The following is a 17,753-nucleotide window of genomic DNA, read 5'->3' as shown; positions in this document are numbered from 1 at the left end:
GAGGTTGCCCATCCAAATACTAACCAAGCTGATCCTGCGTAGATTCTGAATTCTGTTCTAGGTCACTTGAACATCAGTAGTAGGTAAAATTATTCTTTAGATGTAGAGTGTTCTTTCCTTGCCTTGTCTCTAGCACAAGAATCAAAGAAACCTCTTGCAAGAACAAGTGTTGCAAAGAAACAAAGTACATTGTAAAGCTGATTGGAATTTACTGCAGAGTCTTATACATAGCTGCAGGTTGGGAAATTCCTGGAGATTTTGGGAGGCTGGTGGCTTTGGAGGGCAGGGTTTGGGGGAGGTGAGGAACATCAGTTGTTTTCTGTAGGAGAACTGATCTCTGTTGTCTGAAGATCAGTTACAGTTCCTGGAGATTGCCAGGCCTCACCTGGGGGTTGGCAACCTTCCTTACAAACTATTGCTAAAATGTTTTTCCTCTCTTCCTCATTCCTCTCCTCCACTTCTAATTTCAGATGGAATGTCTAATGAGTTGCTACTTGAACAGGCAATTCTAGACTGCAAACATAAGAAAGATGTGAAGTGTGGTGTAAAAGGCAACGTGCCAGGCAAAAGTATGTATGTTGAGCATGCCTGTTGTGCAGAGCGTGACCTCTGCAACGGAAATTTGTAGACCAGACTGAAAACTGCCTGGACATCCTACAACCACACCCACATATGTATGTACTACCCTATTAGCTTGTCTATCATACTATCATAGAACTCTGACCTTAATGGTGTAGCTTCTTGAACAGAGTAAGCCTGAAAATTTGCTTTTAGTGTTCAAATTTGCAAACCTGTATACGTTCCTCACTGTTTCAGCATTTTTGTTACTGTTCCATCCTTGATAAACTGATAGATTATGAATAAATGGCTGCAAACTCAGACTAAATCTTACATTATGCAGAACACAACTTGAAACAAGTATTCCTGGGAAAATAACATTTAGTGCTCAGAGGAATCTTACATCAAAGGAAATGAATTACATGGTTCACATAGCTAAGCACATAAAAGCTAGCCATACCTATGTGTACTTCTTATTTCTGATCTAATTGACAGATGTTAGGGTCTTTTCTATCACTGTGATTCTTTTAAATTCAATCATATAAAGAGTGAATCAGATCACATTTAAATAAAAATCTTAAAAGATAACATGGAGTGGTCTTTGGCTGAGATGCAAGGTTTTCACTTGACAGTTGCAATAAATAAACATCTGACCTCTCTTCAGTCAGTGGGCTCATTGCCACCTGAGGGCGGGACTGACACTGCTCAGAGTTCCTACTCAAAATAATGACACTCTCTGGAAGCAGCGGAAGGAGTAGCAGCAGAAAAGAGGAGTACTAGGCCATGTGCTTGCTGAGAGGTGGGGCTTTGTTTTGGCCATGTGCTTGCTGAGAGGTGAGGTTTGCTATTAGCTCTATTGCTCACTCTCTGGAAGCAGCGGAAGAAGTAGCAGCAGAAAAGAGGAATACTAGGCCATGTGCTTGCTGAGAGGTGGGACTTTGTTTAGGCCGTGTGCTTGTTGACAGGTGGGGCTTTGTTTAGGGCATGTGCTTGTTGAGAGGTGAGGCTAATTGAGAGGTTTGGTAACACATCCAGCTCCCAGTCACAAGGGCCGGTGGTGATTGTAGTCAGCCTGGGAAAGTAATGGCCAATCAGAACGTGGGAAATGGAGGTTGTCCACGCATGCACAGATGGGATCATGGTACAAATGAAAAAGCCCTGGGCTCGTGCGGAAACAACCAGAGCAGCACAGGGGCAGAAGCGGGGAGCCATGCAGAGGCACAAACTGGAGCAAAATTGCCCTGGTACGTAAAATCCTGGTTCCACCTCAGTACAATTTTGCCATGCAAAAAAGGCCTTGATTTATAAAGATTGCTGGGAGGAAGGGCAATAAAAGAAACAACAAGGTTAAGGTAAAACCAAAGGCACATCCAGATTGGAAGACTTTCTCAAACCTAGGCACCCTGTGATGCCTAGCAGCCTGCTCCACTCTCCAGCACCAGTTGTCTCCAGCACTCAGGCAGGTTGGCTTCTTTCTCCCTGGCAGGATAAGCAGCACTCTGCAGAATGGCAAAGACACCCAGGGAAAGGGGATGCTGGCCAGAGCACCCCCACTCACCAATCAGAGCTTCTGCAAACTGCAAAAATAAAAAGAAGGGGCAATATCCAACCCCACATGCAAGTGGACAAGTGTTTATTTTAAAACAAGACAGAGTGTTAGGGGGGAAGGAGGGGAGGGGGAGAGAATATCAACTCTAAGAGAACTGGGAGGAGATGCAGTGTGATGCAGACTGTGATGCAGACTGTGGGCTGCCTCTTCACAGGTAAACATAAAAACTCGAGGAGAGCCCAGTGCAAGCCCACTATGCAAGGAATACTCCCAAGGTAAGCGTCCCATGCATAATCAGTCTATAACATTTTTTTCTTGGTGAACATCCCAGGTTTTTATTGATCACTGTGTTAACTGTCACTTTTGTAAAATGACAAAGTTGACATTTTTTTTATTAAGAAGCTGGTTTATCTATCTGGTCAGCAATGTATAGAATTCAGGCATAGGGTCTTTTCTGTTGTGGATCCTGAACAACATGAAGAGCAATGGAACCTTCTGCTCTTTTCCAATGAAACCTTAAAAATACATAACAGCACCACAAATTGTTAGAATATTCATAACTGAATCAAATACATAGCACAATACATTAAAATACAATATCAAATAAGACAAGATTGGTAAGACTATTTTAAAAACCTGCTCTGTTAATCATTTTAGTTTGTATGTCAATGATACTCATTCAGCTGCTCAGGAGCTGTGACTAATGTGACCACCATTTTCCAATGTAGCACTAACTTCATGTTCCGAGAATATCGGTAAGTTAACAGAGCTGGTCCACTAGGGGATTGTGGTTGTTAATGCGGGGACAAGAGAACAAGTAAGCTATAAGTCCCCCTGAGCTGTGCGCTAGTGATGATTATAAAGGTGCATCCTCTCCAACACATACCCCACCCCTTCCCCACAGTCTTTATACTCCTATCCTCACACATTGGAAGCTGTATGGAGGAAAGAAAACCAGGAGTAGAGACCAAAATCATCACTCAGGAACCACCTAGGAAAAGGTCAGGGTGGTAGTAATTTTACTCCCCTTTTCTCATAGGTATTCTTTGTTGATGAGAGAGCAGGGAGGTAATGAGGAAATCCACTTCCCCTCACTCTAGGTACACAAGGGGAGATTAAGGTGGAGAATAATGGTAAGGAAGCAAAACATGCTTAGAAGTGCTCGGTAGTTTAAAAGGTTATCATTATATATTTAATATTATTTGTTATATTAGACATAGGGGAAACTTGTGAGTATGGCCATGTCATCCCCACCTTAGATTCATCTTTTTCCCCATCTTGTCTCAGTCTTTCTCTCTTTCATTCTCCCACCCCAGAGGTGTAGCGGGTCAAAATGATGCCCGGGGTAAAATGGCGCCCCCCATGTGCCCCACATGCCATGGTACTAACACACTCCCATGCCCCTGTGCCCTATGGTAGCTACGCCCCCTGCCCCCCACACCACCAGCGTCCCATGGTAGCTACACCCCCTGTATCCACTTACCTGAGCTGACGCTGCGCAGCCCAGGCTGCAGCCAACGTACAGGTCAGGCTCCAGCTGGGGTGGGGGTGGGTGGGGCCTCACTGGTTGGCTGGCTGCTCCACGCAGTTGGGGCTCCAGCTGGGGGGCAGAGCCTGGCTGGGGCGGAGCCTGGCTGGCTCCCCAGGTGGCCTGGCCCCTGTCTCTCGGCCCCAAGAGAATGGAGCCCATTCAAATTAATTGGTATTTATTGCTCCCATTAATTTTACTGGGCCTTTAGGGAGTTCCCATGGTTTCCAATAGGCCTTCTTATTATAGTACATACCTTATTGTACATTACAGCTGAGACTACTTAAGGAGATTGAAATAAAGCATCACCATTAAATTACACCCAATTCCCTTTCTCCATTTCTAAGTCAGTGGATGCTTGGAGGTGCTAAAGAGTCTGGTAACAGTCAAGAAATTGGTGCTCAGTCCAGAGGAGGCTTGGAGATTTGGGTGCAACAAATACCAGATTCGGCCTGAATCTGGGCAAATTCAGGCAAAAAATTGTCTGAATATGCGCTGCCCGAATATGAACGAATCTGAATGCATGGTATTTGGGCTTTTTTGTTGTTGTTGTTTTTGGTGTTTTTTCACGTTTCAGCCTGTAGGGGGCACATTTTTAAAGCTAATGGCACCACAATTTCAGGGTATCATCTGGAGACTGTCCTGATGATACCACCCAAGTTTGGTGAAGTTTGATTTGGGGGGGCAAAGTTATGGACCCCCCCAAAGGGGGTGTTCCCATCCCCCATTGTTTCCAATGGGAGCTAACAGATGTTAGTAGTGAGCGTCATTGTTCTGTTCCCCAAGCAAAATTGTTTCAGGTCCCCTGTGCCTGGCCAGAACAGAGTGGGAGAGTCACAAGCAAGGTTTAACAGTTCATACAAAGATTTAATATTTAGAAGAATGGAGACCCTAACTCCTCCCGGAGTCTGTCTAAAATAAAGTACTTGCTTGACTGGACAGTAGAAGCTGTAGACTGTTGTTCTTTCTTTGACTGCTTCCAGGAAAGTCCACTTTTTAAGTTCCTTGAGTCTTCATATGGCTACTATTCCCTGTAAACCTCAACTTTATGCTGTCTTTACACCTTTTACGTGACAAAATACTACTGCCTCCTGACTCCCTGGGCACTTGTACGGAACTGAACTAACTGAACAGGGGGATTACTAGGTAATAAAAAAAGACTGCTTCTTGGGAAACTTCTTAAAAGGACAGGGGCTAACTAAAATTCCCTCCCTTTAGAGATTATAGAGGACTATACCCATGCTATCTATGGGAAACTGATAATTAATGAAAATAATAAAGGCTTCTGTGGGGGCAGGACAGTTATTAAGAAGCAGTCTTCTCACTCTGAGTGGATGATGCACTTGGTCAGGCAGTTTGTAACCTTTTGTCTGATAAATAGCATATATTTTTCTGCTCAGCATGTTCCAGGTCTGAACAATGAAATAGTGGACGCTGTGTCTCACTCCCAGGTGGAGAGGTTTCTAGCCTTGGCTCCCGAGGCCAAGGTCCACCCGGAGCCATTTCCATGCAAACTCTGGAACCTTGGCAGCTTCGGGTAGCTCTGGGGGTTTTAGAATCCCTAGCTTTTTCTACTCAGCATGCACACCACAGAGTGCTGCAGAGTTTCCTGGACTTGTAGAAGGTTTGCCTGAGCCAGTTCTTCACAGCTTTCCACGAGACAGCTATCCTGCATTACTTGGACCATCTTTAATGCACCGGCCATTCAGCTAAGACATCTCATTTGTTTCCAGCAGCTGTGTCATTCTTCTGCAAGGCTTCTGGCCGCCCAGACCCTTCCCACTCCTTTTTGGGCTGCCAAGCCATCAAGAGGTGGACATGGGCTGCAGCTAAAAAGCAGTATGGCCATCACCCTATCACATAGGACCTCTTAAAGCAATTGTTAGCTGTATTGTCGAAGGCTTTCACGGCCAGAATCACTTGGGTGCTGTGTGGTTTCCGGGCTGTATGGCCGTGTTCTAGCAGCATTCTCTCCTGACGTTTCGCCTGCATCTGTGGCTGGCATCTTCAGAGGATCTGATGTTGGGAAAGCAAGTGGAGTATATATCTGTTGGAGTGTCCAGGGTGGGTGGGGAAACCTTGTCTGTGAGTAACAAAGGTGGCAACCAGGTCAATAGTTTGAATATCGGATGGAGTTTGAATATCGTGGGCGGGCATCAGAGGGATGCTGCCACTTTTGAGGAGAAGACTGAGACAGCGGAGTCCTCCCCATGTCCTAGTCATCCACCTTGGGGAAAATGACTTGCCTAATACCAGACATATTGCCCTTCTGCAAGCAATGTTGGAGGACTTAGGGAGCATTAGGGACCTTTTGCCCAGAATGACCATCTTCTGGTCTATACTCCTGGAGGGGTGCTCATGGCATGGGGTCATTGCCCCTGAACTGGTGGACTTGGCCAGGCAGAAGACGGTATCTCACTGGATTCTAGTGCACAGGGGCAAATGCATATGACACAGGGACATTTCACACAGACTTGTGGCGTTATACCATGGGGATGGGGCACACTGTTGGACTGGGGCATGGCTCTTTGGCTACATAGCCTGTGGGCTGAGTTGTACTGTTGGCTTAGGGGTTGAAGTATTTGACGGGAGAATGGCTTCACCCAGTTCCTTTGGCAGGTTGCGCATGGGGAACAGATCCTTTGTGCGGGGTAAGTTGCATGCTAACCCATTTTGTGGAACCTCCTTACAAGGTTTGGGGTGGAGCAAGCCATGGGTCAAGACTTCCAGGTGTGGGCTGAGCTGGCTTGCACCCCCAGCAACGGGGAATCTTCAGGCAGTGACCCACCGCCCATCTGGAATTTCCCCTCTTTGCTGCAATGGTTTTTTTCCCGCAATGGTTTTTTTTCCGCAAACAGGCGGATTTGAGGAAAGCGGGTGCTGGGGGGACAGCTTTCGAGCTGTCCAGCACATGGATCAGACCCCCATGCTGTGCCTTATGCTTTTGTTCCTTATGCCAACAAAATTTTAATGGCTATGGCTAATTAATTTACCACAATAAAGTTGTACTGTGTTCTTTCAAGTTGTTTAAGCTTCCTTTCTGCAGATGCCGCAGTCTCTTCCCTCTGATAGCAATATTTGCATCTTCCTGGCTAGCATTTGTTCTAAGACTTCCCCATCCTTGCTAGGGGGAGGGGTTTAAAAATAGTTGCTCATTTAGCCTTTTCAGAAACTCTCTGGTCACTCACCTGGCTGCCTACCCTGTTCCCTGGTGGCAATTAATCTGCTCCTCTCCACCTGCTTTGCTTCTTTGGCAGCTCTGCTAGCTGTTTCCCCCACTACCAAGCTTTTTCACTCCCTTTTTGGCCCATCCAGTTGTATGTCTGGCTTCTTCAATGGCTATGGCTACTCCTTCCCCACCCATCTACAGATTTGTCATCTCAGCTGTACAGACATATATGAGCTGTGCATGCTCAAACAGTCCTATTGGTTTTGGGGGGAATGAAATTCTCCAATGTATTTCTTGTCAGATTTGGAGGGTGCCCGCCCCCGGCTTCACTTTGGAAAAAAATCTCAGTTCTATGTATGTGGGCTAAACTGGCAGATATAAGTATCCATGGGTAAACCTCCACATAGATATATAGATTGCATATGTGTGTTTGGTGGGGGTGATGCCCAGGAGAAACTGTGGTTCTTTTGATTGATGGTAATTGCAAATATGGCTCTTCATTTGCTGAGGATTGACTCACTGCATTCATTGCCAGATAATATTGTGTTTCCCCCTTCTTCATTCACTGATTGTTAATAATGTTACATGACATTTTAAGTATGCTGAATGCTTCTGTGCTGTTACCAAATACATCTCCCTCTCTCCTCTCCTGCTGCTTTCCTCCTGCTCAGAATATAATTACTAATAAATGTTACACTGGATACAATAAAACAGATTTACAGTGGACATTCTTGTTTAATTGAAGTATCAGTTATATAGAAATTTCCCAAAATCTGAGGAAGTGTTATGTTGCAGTCATTAGACCAGATTGCTATGACTGTGGATGAACATCCTGTCTGGGGTTTGAGTGGACCAATATATTGCAGGATTCAACACATCTTACACTAATCAAATTTTGAGGCATCAGTCCCTCTTTACTGAATTAGACTCAGCCAACCTCCAAATATACTGACAGATTAAATCTGAAACACAGGTGGTCAGTCTGCCAAAGGGAATTACATAAATGGGAAAAACCAAATAATTTTTTGTGGCATCTGGACAGGATGTGGAGAATCTGTGCATTTAGCTACTATGACATATAGTTAAGACCACACTGTTGCCTTCTTTCCTTGTGGTGTCGTTTCGTGCTTCCCTGCCCAGAAGACTAGAGGTGCAACTATTCCAAGGCAGCAGTGGTGGTTTTCCCATGGCATTATCCGTAGTGAATTGTAATAGTACAAATGCATGACATCATCTCATACCTGGGATTTAACTTGTACCATAAGTTAAAGATGTGGATTACTATAGATTTACAGAACATATCATTTAACCATTTAGTACTACCAGTACTAAATTGGCATTCCTCAAATGACCCTGTGAAATAAGTTAAAGCTGAAGACTCCAAAAGAAATATAAATCTCTTACCAGCCTCAACTCCTAGAACTGCCACTCACTATTCAAAACTGATCCCACAGTTTTGTTTTCCCATTTTGAAGCAGAAAATATGCATTTAAAAACACACAAACACACACACAAACACACACACACATTTCCTTTCCCTTTTGAAAGGCTGTTAACAAAACAGTGAGTCTGGTCTCCTCTGCTTGGGCCATGGGAGGTAATGACTGGCCTAAGGTGAGCATCATAACTGAACAGAGGGACCACTAGTTGCTATTTCTAATTATTATATCATCAAATAGCTGCTAGGACTATAATTCATCGGTACCTATGAGAGAAGAGAAGGACATATCAGCCTGTAGCCAACCACAAATAGATTATATGGTTTTATACTTACTTAGTTTTTACAGGGATGAGAAGACTGTCTCCAGTTGCTAAGGTCAAGGACTTTCTGTCTATAGTAACCACTGATGTGCCTTCCTGAAAGGCAGGAACAAATTATACACTTTTATTCTCCTCAGGGCATACTTCAATACTACAAAAAGGAGTATTCACAAAGGAGTAACTAGATTGTATATTATTTCACCTATCAATCTGATCATAGCATTCTAATGAAACTGCAACACAATTTGCAGAAAATGTTATGGAATAATACATGTTATAGTCCTGGATCCACCAATGCCTTCAAAGTTACTCTACCATTGTACAGCAACCACCCAAATGGGACTTAAGAAAAGGATAGTTGTCAAACATTTGGCCACATGTCTGGTGGACTGCATTTATCTCAGTTGACTACAAAATATGCAAGCCTCCCATTCAGTAAACACTGAATTCTATTTGGTAGATATGTTACAGGTTTTGGCACATTAAGGTACAGGCCTAGATTTGTATTCTATTAAAATCTGAAAATGTCTTTCAAGTTGATGGACGAGGTAGCATTGCATGATGTGTAAGCTCAGGGAATCTGGGCTAATGCTCCTTATTATGTCTCAGGTAATAAACTGCACACGGCTGGACAAAGACAAGGGAGCATCAGCCTGGTTACAATGATTCCCCCCAATATTTTTTATTTATTTACATATTTAAAACATTTTATTGCCACCTTTCCACCTGATCAGGGTCCTCATGGCAGTGAACACACACACACAAAATTAAAATTAAATAATTGAAATACTGTTAAAATATAAAATTCAATTAACAACACATAAACAGTAGAAAAAGTGCCAAAAACCATTGGGGGGGGGGGGTATGTCAGACAAAGCAAAAAAAGTCTTCACTAGTACAGAAAGACATCAATATAAAGAGACAGATGAATCTGCATGGGGAGGGAGTTCCAAAGTCTTGATGTCATGCTGGATGACACTATTTCTCAGCTTGCCACAAGTATGGCCTTAGATGGTAGGAGCAACCGAAGCAGGGCCTCTCAGGAAGACTGCAGTGATCGAACAGGTTTGTATGGAAGAAAGTAGGTATGTTAGTCCCAAGCTGTACAGGGTTTACATTGAAGCTAGTAGAGGGAACAAGATTTGGAGTTATATGGTCCCTAAAATCCATTCCAATCAATATTTCAGCCACTGCATTATGTACCAACTGTAGCTTATGGATAGTTTTCAAGGGCAGGCACAAATAGAATGCTCTGCAGTATTCCAATCTAGATGTTATTATGGCATGCAGTGCAGTGGAAAGACATTTTCTGTCCAAAAAGGGCAGCAGCTGGCTCGCAACCCAAAGGTGCTGAAAGACACCTTGATCACTGCTACAGCCTGCTTGCCAACAAGATCCAGAATCACCTCATAGTTACAAACATCTCCTTCGAGGGGAGTGCAGTCTCATCTGGAACAGGATATAACCCATTTCCTGGGTTAAACCTTTCCTCCATCTGTTGTACTTCAGTTTTGTCAGCATTAAGTTTCAGCTTGTTAGCCCTCATCTATTCTAAAATAACCTCCAGGCACCTGTTGACAGCTTCAACAGCCTTGCTAGGAACTGCTGGTAGCCGGAGTTCAACAGCTGTACATTGTGCAGATGCAAGGGTGACAAAAAAGTATTTCTTCCTTGCCATCATCATGTAGCCTTTCAAATGAGCTCTAGCTCATCCCGAATCTTTCTCCACCATCATCTCCCCTGTCTTTTCATCATCTACAGCCCCTCAGTGAACTCAGTGGCTTCCTGGGTTTGTTAACCCAGGATGCATAAGTACAACTGTCTAGGTCATTTCCCCATTCCAGTGGGCAACCAGAGCATTGACTAGAGAGCTGACCTTGTCAGCAGGAAAATTTGCCAATGAGGGTGGATTATGGTAATAGATTACCCCATTCCTGTGGAGTCTTGGTATCCCTGTAAGTCAAAACCACCAGAAAATATGTATTCCTGTCTTGCCCCCATTTGGGCACACTGTGATATTGTGTTTAGTTATTAAGTACCTCAAGCAAAGAGAGGTGGCATATAAATCTCTTAAATAAATAAAAAGAATTATTTTTAGGATTGCACTGTTGAACTTCCATGATCAAGAATGATGTATATGTTCAGTCATCACTCTCTGATAATGTTGTCTTCATGCCTACATTTTAAAATAATTTATTCTGCAACCATTAACTCAAAATGTCTTTGGAACTTTTGAAAATCACATTTTGTAATAAAATCTGAACTGGGCATGATATTGGGAGTTCCATGAATGAGTTCCCAAGTTTCGTTTTTGGTTGTTTTTTTAAATCATGCATTCAGATTGATACTGTGATGCAGAGAAGCAGAGGTTAAACCATTTTCCTATCATATATATTCCTGATACTATTTTCCTGACTTGCAACACAGCTGCTATATATGTCATTGGGACAGACATAAAGTCCTGTATCAGTACTGCAGTCATTTCCTTTGAGTTGGTTGCCCCCTTAAAACATTCTCTGACTTTGCTCCCTCTGAATGAATGAATCATAGCAGAAGGATTCTCTTTGTTGATATCAGTGGACTGCTTTTATTTCAGTATCATTAAAATACAAGACTGAGCATAATCAGTGAAAACAAAAATCACATACCATCTGCCATATCCATGTATCTGCATCCTTCCCATTCTCTTCAGTTTTTCCTGATCCAAAAATTATAACCTAGAAATGAATTAATAAAAGCCATACAATATTTATCCCAATGTTTTTCAGAGATATTCTAACATGAGGAATTGTTTGCTTTAACATAAAGGTGTTGTCAAATATGGATAAGAGAGCTGAACATGTTATATCTGTGCACCTCTAGGACTAATATTATTTAAAATACATTGTGAGGCTTAAATATTGCTCCAATATTGTTAAATAATAGTCATGAATGTTTCAAGCATTGACTCAGAACAAAAATATCTATAATTTAATAACAACTATTATATTAGGCCAGTTTTTAAAGGGCCCAGTTGGACAGCTGAAGTTTAAAGGGCACAGTTGAACATCTGAAGTTGCAGTCAAGTGTCCTCTGCATTCTACTTAGCTGCATATGGTATTTGTGTGGGGTTTGATCACTTGTTGCTTTTTATGCTGGTGGTTCTTTTAAGTTTCTGACCTTTTGTTTTAGTCTCTTTGGCTGGGGTGTAAGAAGATTCCATAAATAAAGACTGGCATTTTTCTATGAAGAGCCAAGAAGTTGCACAAGCCCTGGCTCTTTCCAGCTGGATGCCTCTCTTAGCTGCCTTGGTTTTCTCATCTTCTAATCCTGTTGGAAAGCTCTTTTATTTTGTTCTGTTTCTTGCTCAAATGGGGGGGAGGACAGAATAAGGAAGGCACTAGGACCTCCACAGAGCATTCTACAATAAAGAAGGTCCAGGAAGAAGTGGCGGATGAATTTACAATTGTACTTAGATCTTTGGGTGGAAAGGGTATAGTAACAGAATTTAACTGACAATATCTGACTAGTTAAATTGAATGGCATGCTAACTCTGAATGCAAAGTTTCTACCTCTGTTTCAAAGTTATCACCAAAAAGTCCCAAAGATTTATTCTGCTGGATATCAATATGATGATCATTCAACCAGTCTTTCAAGGCAAAGGGATCCATGACCTTGGCGTTATTTAGCGGGAATGGAATTTCTTTCAAAAGGTCATCTACAAACAGAGCAAAAAAAATTCAATAATGTTTTCCTTCTACAAGCCTTTTAAAATGATATTTATGATTGCTTATGATGTGAGTACAGTGGAACCTCAGTAATTGTTGCCTTCGGTTTTCACCGGTTTCAGTTTTCGCCAGTTGCCCTCAGCTGGTTTTTTTGCCTCAGTTTTCACCGGGCGCCTCCGTTTTCGTCTACACCATTTGCATAAATTTACGCTTTTTGCGTAAATTTGCTATGCTGTTTGCATAGCACATGTGTAAACAGCATAGCTTTGGTTTTCGCCGGTTTCGGTTTTCGCCGAGGGTTGCTGGACAGATTACCAGCGAAAACCAAGGTTCCACTGTACTAGTACCTGCTAATCAGGAAGCTGATCAGAGAAGACAGCATTTGGTATCATTGTTACATCAAAGCTTTGAATTTCTGAAAGATTGAACATAGTATGGACAATAGCAAAGACTAAATTTGCAGTTACCTACAAAACCATAAGCATGATATTAGTTTATCAAACCAAGTTCCATATAGTATAGTACAACTAAGAACAATTCAACAAAAGCTAGAGGAACAGAAGTGGTGACCTGCTCTGGAAAGAAGCATGTTCAAGTACTTGCTTAGGTATGAAAAGTGTTGCTGGCCTAAGCCACATTGTAAGGTTATTATAAGACTAAAATGGAATGACTTCCTGTATACTATTCCAGTCTCTTTGGAAGAAAGTTGAAATACGCACAGCAATGACTCCTTGAATTCAGTGGCAGAAAGTTAAGCATGCTTCTTGATGAAATGAGTAGGGCTTAAAGTAGTAATTGGTGAGTCCCATGCCTTATTTCAGAATGGCTTCTGAAAAATTTCAGCAAATTTTTGAAAAACTGCTCCCCTGATACTCCAAAGAGAGCTATGAAATCTTGCTTACTTGTGCTGTTCCCAAAATATGTCAAAATAACTGCTTCAAAGTGCTTCTGTGGCCTTTATCTCCATAGTGATCATTCATAATTCATAGACTACTGACTGAAGGTCAAGCTAGAAATGACAGTTACTGCACTTCTGCATTTTCAAAAGCGTTAACAGCTGCTGTGGTATGATTAGGATTGGGATCATGACAAGGGCACGCAGATTAATTCCCCTTCCATGCCATTTTCCTGAGGCATCTCTCTCTCTCTCTCTCTCTCTCTCTCTCTCTCTCTCTCACACACACACACACACACACACACACACACACACACACACACACACACACACACACACACACACACACACACACACCTCAGACCACTCTGTGCACTCTGGGGATAAGTATATAGGTATAATAAGGATACCTCTATGCTTCTATTCAAAAAGCAGGTTTGTTGAGAGAGCAATTTGCATTAAGAACATGACAGTAATAGGGAAAGGGTTAAAGACCTCTCTCCTCATACTACAGTCCTGATCTTAATCAATACCCCAATCACTTCTATTAACACTTCTGAAGAAGGACATCTCTATTAATAATGACATCATGGTTGAGATAAAATTTTAATTCCCAATTTATACCATGTCTACCACTTCATTCCACTAGGTACCTCAAGCCTGGCACCCATTTTAATGTTTTTAAATGTAGTCATATTGTTGTTAAATGTATTTATATTGTTTTAAAAGGTATTATACTGGTTATGTTATAAATGGTTTTGGTCATATATTATGGAAACGCTGTGAGCTCTCTTGAGTCCATTGGAGAAGGGCAGGATACAAGACCAATAAAATCCCCAGGAATTCTACAGATCCTGCTTTCATATAAAACTCAATTGAATTAATATAATATGTTGAGCTCCACTGTTGGTTTTCTCCTTGTGATATATTAAAAATATTATGGAGACTTCACTGAGTAACATGAAACATAAGACCAGGTAGTGCACTTCTAAATTTAATGAAGCTTTTTTGCTAAGGTTTTTAAAGATGACTAAAAGGCTGGCTGCCATTTCACATTTTGTTGCAAGGTCTTCAGGTCTGTGCCCCACACAATTAGCTCCCAGTCTTCAACTGACATTGAAGAGAATGTTTTTATTTTCCAGAAGTGACAAAATACTTCCACAGCATGCCTCTTGAGTGCTTTTTCAATAATGGCCAAAAATGAGAAGCAGAAGTAATGCATCTCAGTGGCATCCCTGCAATTAATCACATTAGCCACATTCCAAATGTGTGAGTTTATATTTTTATTATGAAATATAAAGGGCATAGGTAATTGTTTAACTTTTGAAAGAATTTCCCACAGCAGCAATGACATTTTTTTTAGATGGAGAGCCATAGAACCTCCCCTGGGCAAGAGACTTTGAGTCATGATTTCATGTAGGCAGAAAAAGAAGAGTTTGGATTTATACCCTGCTTTTCTCAACTGTAATGAGTCTCAAAGCAGCTTATAAACTCCTTCCCTACCTCTTCTCACAACATATACCTTTTTGAGGTAGGTGAGCTGAGAGAACTGTGACTAGCTCAAGGTCACCCAGCAGTCTTCATGTGGAGGAGTGGGGAAACAAACCCGGTTCTATACAGTTCACCTTTCTAAGCCACTACACCACACTGGCAGAGCACATAACTAAGAGCACATGACCAAATAACAACACTGTAATAGCAACGGAGTACCTTCATGGGGATTCCCTGTACTTGCCTGCCTCCATTCTCTCATGACCAGCCAACTCAGACCATTGGAGGACGTGGGAAGATTCCTGATTGGTAACTGATATATCACTGTACTATTGTAACACTAAAGTGATATATCAATTACAGATTTTTTTAAAAGTCCCCAAAAGCTCTCCCCAAAAGCACCTGTTTTGAGCACAAAACAGGTGCTGAGAATCTCCACCTTCCCCTTGTCTAAATCCTCGCACATGTGAGAGAATTGCCGCCTTCCCCATCTAAATCCTCATGCATGAGAAAATTGTCGCCCAATGGTGCCTGTGCACCCCACTTTTCTGTCTGAAAACCAAGCGCCTCTTGATTGGTGGGGTAGGCCAGAGTGGCAAGTTGGGAAAATGCCCCTGGTTCTGCTGCCGTGGAGTTTTTCATGGCAGCAGAAGTCATCAGAGCAACACAGGGGCATTTGAAAAGAACCTCCATTTTGGCGGTTTTTGAAATTCACGAAGCAAAGCCAATGCTCTGGGATAGCGCTGGGGCAACAGCATGGCAGACATGCTGTAGTACCGGGAGCCATGGGGAACTCTCAATCGCACTGGGTTTTTCCCTGTGCTAACGAGGGTGCAATTTCACTGTGGAAAAATGTCCTTAGATTAAGGCTGGAGGGCACATAAGGAAGCAACCTTGTTGGAGTTAAACTGGTCTGGGTTTAATGGGTATAGCTATATTGTTTGCCAAGTTTTTGTTTAATTAGCGTCTATGAGTCACTCTGTTTTTAAATATCCTGGTCCTTTTGTACTTAGGAGTAAACAAGACTAGTGGTTTCATTATTCCTCTTCTTTTTTTAGTGATACTCTTAGAAGAGAGACTGTCTAGAGAGGCATTGATGAAACAGTAATCTCTAAAAGCTTTCCTAATATTTTGCTATGAGACTGAACCACAAACAACCTTTTGCACATATTTCTGGAACAAGCAGTCATAGAAAGCACAAAATTGAGGAAGCAAAATTTCTTCTTTTTGTGTAACATTTTTTAAATGAGTAGTGGTAGTTCTGAAAAGCTCAAAAAGTATCTTCAGCATGATGTAAAACTGCCTTATTGAGTTTTATATTTGTGGCTATATGAATAAGGAAGATTTTTTTTCCCTGAAAAATAATTTGATTGTGCTAATATTCACCTTTTCTGTACTTTTAGCATTACCTTCATCCAGCACAATAATTGGCATGAGAAGAAGTAATAACAAGGAGTAATGATGACTATATGCACTCAATGAGATTCTGACAGAAATGATAAAATCAGAATTATTGCAGAAGAGCTGCCGCGACATACTGTGGCAGCCATTGCTGGTGGAGAAGGGACACCCTCCGTGAGGCTCCCCCCTTCCACTGTGCCTCGCAAGCTCTCAAGAGCTCGCGAGGCTTCAGGTTAGCCAGGCAACGTGGGCCTGGCAGGCTTCAGGGCGCCGAGCAGCGACGCTGGGCGCCCTGACGTCACCAAGGAAGGTGGGGCTGGGCCTACTTAGGTCAGGGCCTGGCCTTCCCACCTTTCCATTTGCCGCAAGGAACGCGTTTGGTGAGTAACCCCCATTTTTCAGTTTCAGCTTCAGCCAGTTGGGGGGTGGGGCTGGCAGGGCAGGCCGCGCGCCGGCCCAGACACAACAGCGGCATTTTTCCTGGCTTCGGCCAGTGGGGGGGGGGCGGGGGGCTGGCCTCGCGCCACCCGCTGGCCCAGCTGCTGCTTTGGCCGGTGGGGAGGGGTGGCGGGGCAGGCATTGGTTGGGCTTATATTGTTGGGCTTATATGGAATTATATGGGATTATTGGGCTTATATGGCTTGCGCCCCTGGCAGCAAAAGAGTCTTCAGGAAGTGGCAACCGCCCATCCGGAATCTCACAGCTGCTCCAATGTGTGTGTATAATTTTTCATCGGCAGGCATGCTGTGAAAAATTTAGGTGTCTAGGGGACAGCACTTGTGCTGCCCGGTACACAGATCAGAAGATCAGACCCCCATGCTGCGCCTTACGCTTTGTTTACCTTGAACCAATTTTTTGTTAATAAAATGTTTTACCACTCTAAAAATGGTTGCGATGCTCATAATTTCTCGAAAGGTTAGGAGGGCTATCAGCTACTTCCCTCAGGCAGCAATGAGGATTCTGGGACTCAGTTACAATGCTAAATGTGTTTTGGAAAAGCTGGGGGCCCTGCTATCTCTGCTAAATTCAGGTTGGAAAATAACATGTCATCCTGTTTCTTCATTCTAAGTCTGACACACCCTTAGATCTTGGGACACAGATGAAAAAGCTAATATTTCTCATGAAGCACCAACTTAGAGTAGCATTAAAATAGAGAAAGATGTCTAAATGCAATTAAAAACGTCATTATGGTTGGTTGGCTCCTTGTCCTGATTCTGAAATTAATTTATATTACCTGGATCGGGTTTTCCAGTTTGATACTGCCTTGAACTCAAAAACCTGCAATAACAAACAGTAAGCTAAGAATCATCAAAAAAGGGACTGCAAATCAGAGTTTAGAATACAAGCCTCTTGTGTGCCTTGGTACACAGATTTGTGAAGGTTAGTGCTGTCGTTTGTTGTTAGCCATGATAGCTAAATGGCACCTCAGAGGAAGAATGCTGCTTATTGTCAGATGCTGGAGAGCAGTTAGCAGGTTAGGACTGTGGGCACTACTTGTGAACTTCCCTGTGTCATCTATCTGACCACTGAAGGAAACAAGATGCTGAGCTAAATGGACCATTGGTCTGTTGCAGCATAGCTAATCTAGTACTCTGCATATTCCTAATGCCTCATGTCCCAGCTTTGCATTCTTGGAATACAGAAACCGAACCAAAAAAACTCTGAAGCCTGTTTAATAAAGTACAATTCTTGAT

At 42.6% G+C, this 17,753-nt stretch overlaps 1 protein-coding gene across 2 annotated transcripts in view; it reads right to left on the bottom strand.

Moving 5' to 3' along the window:
* Positions 1-2,414: 2,414 nt before the first annotated feature.
* The window catches only part of HAAO (3-hydroxyanthranilate 3,4-dioxygenase), a 37,246-nt gene continuing 21,907 nt past the window's right edge, over positions 2,415-17,753 (bottom strand). For both annotated transcript variants that reach the window (XM_048508143.1, XM_048508153.1), the window contains 5 exons: positions 17,294-17,337; positions 12,117-12,262; positions 11,214-11,282; positions 8,579-8,661; positions 2,415-2,622 (listed from right to left, as the gene is read on the bottom strand). In XM_048508143.1, coding sequence (XP_048364100.1) covers positions 2,544-2,622; positions 8,579-8,661; positions 11,214-11,282; positions 12,117-12,262; positions 17,294-17,337 — 421 coding nt within the window. In that variant the 3' untranslated portion in view covers positions 2,415-2,543. The remainder of the gene's footprint in view (positions 2,623-8,578; positions 8,662-11,213; positions 11,283-12,116; positions 12,263-17,293; positions 17,338-17,753) is intronic.

Source organism: Sphaerodactylus townsendi, linkage group LG01, assembly GCF_021028975.2.
Source record: "Sphaerodactylus townsendi isolate TG3544 linkage group LG01, MPM_Stown_v2.3, whole genome shotgun sequence".
Taxonomy (NCBI): domain Eukaryota; kingdom Metazoa; phylum Chordata; class Lepidosauria; order Squamata; family Sphaerodactylidae; genus Sphaerodactylus; species Sphaerodactylus townsendi.
Note: the sequence above shows the minus strand (reverse complement) of the source record. Positions and strands in the feature narration are given on the sequence as shown.